Source organism: Sciurus vulgaris (genome assembly GCF_902686455.1).
Source record: "Sciurus vulgaris genome assembly, chromosome: 16".
Classification (NCBI taxonomy): Eukaryota; Metazoa; Chordata; class Mammalia; order Rodentia; family Sciuridae; genus Sciurus; species Sciurus vulgaris.
Genome location: NC_136477.1, coordinates 69,590,294 through 69,598,031, shown reverse-complemented (window position 1 = coordinate 69,598,031; position 7,738 = coordinate 69,590,294). Strand labels below are relative to the sequence as shown.

The 7,738-nt window shown below is 41.4% G+C and overlaps 1 protein-coding gene across 1 annotated transcript; it reads right to left on the bottom strand.

Annotated features, from left to right (window-relative positions):
* Window positions 1-2,293: 2,293 nt before the first annotated feature.
* On the bottom strand, window positions 2,294-3,832 carry LOC306646989 (nuclear cap-binding protein subunit 2-like). The gene has a single exon (XM_079115923.1). The coding sequence runs from the start codon at window positions 3,590-3,592 to the stop codon at window positions 3,332-3,334; it is 261 nt and encodes an 86-aa protein (XP_078972049.1). The 5' UTR covers window positions 3,593-3,832; the 3' UTR covers window positions 2,294-3,331.
* Window positions 3,833-7,738: the final 3,906 nt, after the last annotated feature.

The window sequence follows — 7,738 nt, the reverse complement described above, 5'->3', positions numbered from 1 at the left end:
AAAAAAAGTTCAAAAGATAAAATAAGAATGAAAATACTCTCAAGCCAAGTGTCATTGGATTTTGAATGTAAGAACTAGGGATTCATGTGTGAAAGATCCCCAATAGCTCCAATCATACTCACTGATTGAGCATATTCTCAATCCCGCATAGTTCTGCCTCTGCCCATGCTCCTGACGTCCTTGGATCCCTGATATATTTTTCTGCTCATGGATCAATCAGCTACTTCTGTTTTCATCCTTAAGTGAAGAGGGGAAAAACTTTCCCTCAGGACACAGCACAAGACTTGGGTATTGACAAGCAAAAAAGTTCCTTGCTGAGTTTTTTTGAACAGGAGAATTAAGAATTCCTTAGACATTGTTTGGCTTGGTTACAATTGCTTCTCTGCATACAATTTCACAAAGTAAGACTAGCTGATCAAGTTTTGTAACTCAGAGTAGCTGTACCTCTACTGGCCATATAGCACATCACTTAGTGCCTGACTCGCATGCTGAAGGCTGGGCATTGAGTCTCCAGCACTGTAGGATTGTGGAAATATCAAACAAACAAAACCATTTCTGAGCCTCCCAACCTTCCATCCTCTCTCCGTTTAGTTTTGTATTCTCCTCTCAACACAAAATGAGTAAACAATCGAAAACACCACCACTTTCACATGCATCCCAAATTCCCCCAACACCATTCAGGTGGCTTCTGCACTCCAAGTTAACAGTACTTCCCAGTCACCTTCATTTCTTCAGAGTATTTGTTCCATGACCACACTCTGCTCTCCTTAAGACAGAGATCAAATATCTCTCATGAGTATGCTCATGAGGATAATTCTTCAGCACCTTCTTCAGCTGCTCATTGTGCACCAGGTTTCATTGGCATGGAATTGAAAATGACAACTGCACTTGTACCTTGCACTCTCCAGCCTTCTTGGACACACCGCCATACTCTCTGTCAATGAAAGTGACTTCCACACCAGGACACTTTTCTAGTGAATCTCAATGTCAACTGGATATCCAAGAGGTGAACAGAAAAGACAACTGCTCTTGTCCCTGTAATTTCTCTCACTCTTTTCCTTTGCAGAGACCTGCATGTGATTTCTTGGTGAATAGTGTTAGGATTTGGTCCTGAATCAATGTTAGCCTCCATTGAGAGCATTCAGGAGGATCAGGGGGAATTTACAACCTCCTCATGCAATATCATAGGAGATCCAGTGTCAAGAGAAATGGAGCCATTTTACAGACTTGTTAATATTGCTGGATGTCCTCAAGAGATGCAGTGTAGAATTGGGTGAATCCTAACAACAATTCAGGTTGTGAGTTGTTATCATGTTTACCACAGATGTGGGTATTAATGCCTTGTGCTTTGGAGGGTAAGGAATGACAAAAGAGCCCCTCTTTACAACAACTCACACCAGAAGAAGGAAATCAGAGACATTAGTCCTAAGGCATGTTGGCTTGAATATAAACAAGTCAAGAAGGAAAACGGATTTGACAATTTTCAAATGCTTGAAGGACGCTTTTTCTTCTCATTCTATTATATGTTGGATATTATGGAACAACTTCTGTTTTGATGTTCAGGTTTTGCCGATGTGGGGTCTTCACACTTGAATATTTTTAGAGCTTTTGGTGATTAAAATACTGAGATTGTGGATCACTCTTCATTCGGATCGCCAGGCATTAGTGTTGCATACCCCAGGATCAAATGTCTTAAACTGTAGTTCATGGGAGCAGGGGCTGTGAAGTTGGGAAAGCCTTTGTTCATGGTTCTTTTTTTTTTTTTTTTTTGTAAGTTGGTCCAGCTTTATTGAAATCTGTTATAGAAGACACAATTCAAATAAGAATCACAGTCTTTGGTTTTAACGCCTGTAGAATCTGAGTTTTTTCACCACACAAGAATACAAAATATATTAGTTCAAACTACATTGTAAAAACAAATTCTAAAAATGAATAATGTGTCCTGATTGTTTGCAAATGGTTTCTTCCTAAGCACTTAACAACTGTTCTAGCTCTTTAAAAAATTAAAACAGTTTAGAATTTAATGAGAAAACCCACATTTATTGTAACGTGAAAGCTATTCACATTCAGCCCCAACTTTCAAAAACTACTGGAAGATACTTTGAAAAAAATTCACATTTTTTACATACTAGGGAAAATTATACTCACATATAATATTAGAAATCACCTCTTGACTTACAAATGCAAAATAAATTCTCTAGACTCCCTTGGCTTCAACCGTAGTAAGCACAATTTGGGAAAAATAAAAAAGACTTCAGTTTGAGAAGTAGCTGAAACAGACACTTTCTTTAAGAAACCTTTCTCTGTTTTTGTGAAGCATTCTCTGTCATCAAGCTCTTTTAAAAAAGAACTCATTCTATTCCCAGGACTACATTTAAAATGGAAAGAATAAATCTGATGGCCTTTACAGCAAACTTCATCATGTCAAGGAAATCCTTTAACACATGTCTCCTGATATTTCATTCCATTTCCTACTAATAGTGTCTTCCCCTACCCACCAGAATATGTGAGGTTTTCTGTATTGCAAACCCTTGCTTTGTTGTTGTTGTTAGCTTTAGGTAAAACATCTTTTGAAAAATGTATATAATTCTTCAAACCCTGCACCTACTTTTGCGCTGTGTAAGGAATGGAAGTGGGACATGTCCCTGGGACCATCTCAGGTTTACTTACTTCTATACCAACTAGTTAGGAAGCTCCCTTGACCCTTTAAAGATTAGAATTCAACATAAAAAACATATTCAGTTGTCAAACACCTGTTGCTAATTTTAAACCAAGCTATACCACATAGCAAAATTCCATTTATTAAACTTTATCTCGTGCAAACTTAAATTTTAAAAAATATTCATTCCAGGCCCCAGTGTAGATCATGAACCTACTTAAGATACAAACATGGTAAAACAAATTATTACATTTTTCCATTTTCTTTTAAAAAGTGTGGCATTTTTGGCTGATGGAATAATCAACATTATAGATCAAACCTGTTGCTAAGGAACACTTTGTGTTGTTGGGGAGGGTTCTGGGGATCTAACCAGGGCTTTGAACATGTGAAGCAGGCACTGTACCACTGAGCCACATCCCCACATCCCCAGCCCCAGAGAACACAATTTTAGACCTGGTAACTGAAAATCATCTGGTAACTTGACACATGGCCAGTATTCTAAGATTAGAATTAAAGGCATTCTTTTGTATTCTGTCTGTCCTTTAATAATTTTCAGGAGAAACCATGTAAAGGCTTGCAGCTCAGTAGACACTGATCATACTGTGGGTAATGTTCTTCAACAAACTCAACAGGCCAGTGGAGGGAGTTTTGCATTGATGGGGCTCTCACCTCTCACTGCTTTTGTGCCAGTTTTCCATAGCCACCTCTCCCAGCATCATAGTCTTGTCGATACTCATCTCGAACCTGGCCCCCTGATCGCCCACGTCCATATTGCCTGCCCTCCTTAAAGTCTGCATCCCAGTCTGTGCGAGTGATCCGGTCATCCAGACGTGTTCCATTTATATACCGCATGGCATTTTCTACATCTGCTCTAGAATAATATTCCACAAAACAGAATCCACATGCTGTTTTTTTTACTTTATCCAGACCCATAATGATCTTCTTTATGTCACCACTTTTACTGAAAAGTTCATAAATTTGTTATTCAGTTGTGTAAAAGGAAAGATTTCCAACATACAATGTACAGCTTTTCTTCAGTAATTTTTATTGTTCTTCATTATCACCCCGGAAGTGCTGGTCCCGGTACTGGCTCAGCTCCACATAGGAGTCGCTGCGCAGCGCCTTTAGGAGGCCACCCGACATAGTGCACAAAGGTCGACAAGGACGCGGCAGCTCAGGGAAACAACCAGAGAACTGCGGCTGTGGCAGAAACGGAAGCACGCGGAGGCTACAGCAGAAAGTAGAAGTCCGCTCATGGTTCTTGTGACAGATAAAATAGGAATCACCATACATGTATTGGGCTGGCCCTTGGGAGCAACAGAAAAGAGACAGGAATTTGCAGGTGCATTGTTGTCCTTAAAAGGGGAAAGATTGTCTGTATTCACGGTTACATAGAGAATGAATGGGCATTAAGTACTTCCTGTATTTGTAGTTTAATGTGAGGGTGAATTATAGGTCATGGAGTTTGTGGGTTGACTATGAACGATGGCAAGTATTATAGTGTCTCTTCTCCAAAATTGTTTTCCTTCATCAACACCCCTCAGCTTTTCTTGCCCCATAAATATCCTTTCTTTTCTTTTCAATATTCAGCTTGGAAGTTTCTCTTTCCACTTTCAGCACAGTCTATGTTCAAAACTGGTGTTGTGCCCTGTGGAACTCTGCTCACAATGCCATCATGAGGTTGAGATTTCATCCCACAGCTTGTGTTCTGCTCGCTCCTGGGGCTAGTTACAAGACTCCTGGCAATATCCCACAAGCTCCTGTGACAGAGAGGTATATGTTTGGTTTAGAAATTGAGCCATTTTGTGAATACAGATTGGCAAGACATTTCTGCATCTTGTGGAGATTTGATGTGTCCCTGGAAAAAATCCCATTAGGTAAGATTCTGGCTGCAGCCTAGTTGTAGGCAATAGCCAAGGAGGAGGGACCTGGCAGTTGGAGTGAGCACAAAACAACTATCCTTGCATCATGTTCAATCTCTCCTTCTTCCAACATGTTGAGTGAATGACTCCCTCCTCTCTTCATGAGCCACCAGAGGAGCCACTCACCTTCACATAGAACATGGACAACCCATGTTCCAGCTGTCTCCTTTCCAGACTTCATAGGTTAGTAGGAGAAACCCAACAAATGGAATGTGATGTGTCCCTAATTAATGATCATCTATACCATGGCGCTGCACTGCATGCTCTACTGAGCTAAGCATTCACCATCCATCTTTCTGTGGGACTCCTAGGCCCCTAGTCTAGTTTTCTGACTGTGAAAAAAACCCAGGTTTTCCCAGTTTTGGGGGAGTGGACTTAGATGCAAATCCACTGGTGCTGGTTCCAGGATTGTGGACCCACGTGCTGTTAAGCACCACTCGGTCCCAGCTTGTTCCACTGCACTTTGTGGGGGCTAATATCCTGCATCACAAGTCATATGAGCTGCCTGTCAGAATAAATGGTGCAGCCAACGGAATACAGCGCCACCTAGCGCACCTGGGTGCACGTGCTAGCTTTCAGACTTTAAAGGGATTCCTTGTCCTGCTTGGATATCAGGGGCTTTATCCTACTCGGGGCTACATAGCACTCACAGCCTGTTTCTTCATCGCATGGGCAACAAGGATAGAATCATTTCTTCAAAAATGCAAGACCCTGGAACCCGGTCCCTTCCTCTAACTTCTTACCCTCACACCTGAGATCTCGCATGACTTGAATGTGCGTTTGAAGCGGACTGTAGCCGAACTGTCTCTGGATGCCATGGGAACTGTGAGGGCACAGTGTTCTCATTCCCCCCATCTGTGTCCTCAGGTGCCATGTGGGCTGCAGGTGCCATGTCACAGGATCCACTCGTCAAAGGTCATGTTGCCCAAGTCTTTACAAACAGTCCTGGGATTGCAACCAAGGGCCTTCTCCTACTGGAGCCTCAAAACCCCACACTCTTCACAACCTAGCTGACCAATGCCAGCTCCTTCCCCTTTGATTAGAGGAGTTTTCCCATGTATGGCTCTCGTGCCTCAGGAGAACTGGTAATCAATTTTTTTTTTTTTTCTGAGTGGAATTGATTGCAACGAAATGAATGCATGATCAAGGATATGACTTTAGCCACTTACCTCTCGTAATGAATCTTCAGAGTAATAACTGAAATGATAACAAGGATAAGACAGCAATTGGATGAGAAATATTTTCTTTTTGCCACCACATTTCGGTTCTGGGACCCCAGAACACATGAGCCATCACCACATGCCTTTGTATGTTTATAACTCCCAACAGCATTTGGCTAAATTGCTGAAGCACTCCCTACTGAGGAAAACAGTCTTAGCACAGGAGGCACAACTTCCTATGCCTCACCCATTCCTGAAATGATGGGCAAGATCCAGCACCTGAACTGCCCTGTGTATTATGCACAGCTCTCTGCTGTTTAGAATTTTTCCAAAAAAAGGTAAAAAAAAAAAAAAAAAGGTAAAAAAAAAATCTCGAGTAATGTGTCAGTAGGTTTTGAATATAATGGCTAGGGATTCTTGTGTGATTGATCCCCAATATCTCCTATCATAGTCACCAGTTGAGCATATTCTCAATCCCACATAGTCCTGCCTCTGCCACTGCTCCTGGCGTCCTTGGATCCCTGATATAATTTCCTGCTCATGGATCAATCAGCTACTTCTGTTTTTGTCCTTAAAGGAAGAGAAGAAAAATATTTCCCTGAAAACACAGCAGGAGATTTGGGTATTGACATGCAAAAGAGTTCCTTGCTGTATTGTTTGAACAGGAGAATTAAGATTTCTTTAGACATTGTTTGGCTTGTTCATGATTGCTTCTCTGCATACAATTTCATGAAGTAAGACTGTAGGTGATCAAGTATTGTAACTGATAGGAACCATTACTGTGCTGGCGATATAGCTCCTCAGGTAGAGTGCCTGACTTGCATGCTCGAGGCATGGGTTTGAGTCCCCAGCACCATGGGATTGTGAAAATAACAAACAAACAATACCATTTCTGAGCCTCCCAACCTTCCATCCTCTCTCCTTTGAATTTTCTTTTCTCCTCTTGACACAAAACGAATCAATACCCTAAAACAGCACTAGTTTCACATGCAACCCAATTCCACCAACACCTTTCAGCAGACTACTGTGCTCCAAAGGAGCAGTGCTGCCCAGTCACCTGCATTTCTTCAGAGTATTTGTTCCACAACCTCCCTCTACTTTCCATAGGAGAGAGATCAAGGGTCTCTCATGAGTATATTATGATAATTCATCACATTCTTCAGTTGTGCATTTTGCACCAGGTTTCAGTGGCAGGAAATTCAAAATGACAACCGCACTTGTTCCTGGCACTCTCCTGGTGTCTTGGAAACATGGACATACTTTCTGTCAATGAAGAGGACTTCCACACTGGACCACTTTGCACGTGAACCTCAATGTCACCTGGAAATCCAATAGGTGAACACAAAAGGCAGCTGCTCTTGTCCCTGGAATTTCTCTCATGCTTTTGCTTTGCAGAGGTTTGCATGTGATTTCTTGGTGAATAAGGTTAGGATTTGGGGCTGAATCGATGTTTACCTTGATTGAGAGGATTCAGGAGGATCATGTGGGGTTTATTCCCTACTCACCCAATATCATTGGAGGCTCAGAGTCAAGAGGAATGGAGTCATTTCATTGACTCTCGTTAATATTGAGGCACATCCTCAAGAGATGCAGTGTAGAATTGGGTGAAGCATAACAACATCTCGGGTTTTGAAATTTTTCTCATATTTACCATGGATCTTGGATTTAATGCATTGTGTTTTGGAGGGTAAGGAATGATACAAGAGCCCCTCTTTGCAAGAACTCACACCAGAAGAAGGAAATCAGAGACATTAGTCTTTAGGCATGTTGGCGGTGGATAGAAACAAGTGAAGAAGGAAAACAGAGTGTACAATTTACAAATGCTTGTGGTACACTTTTCCTTCTCAGTAATTCTATTATATGTTGGTTATTATGGAACTACTTCTGTTTTGATATCCTGGGTTTACCATTCTAGGGTCTTCACACTGGAATATTTGTAGTACTTTTGGTGAATAAATTTCTAAGATTGTGGAGCACTCTTTCTTTGGAGATGCAGG

What these genes read in the sequence shown, in the direction of transcription:
- LOC306646989 (XM_079115923.1), bottom strand. Translation starts at nt 3,592, where the DNA reads ATGGGTCTGGATAAAGTAAAAAAAACAGCATGTGGATTCTGTTTTGTG.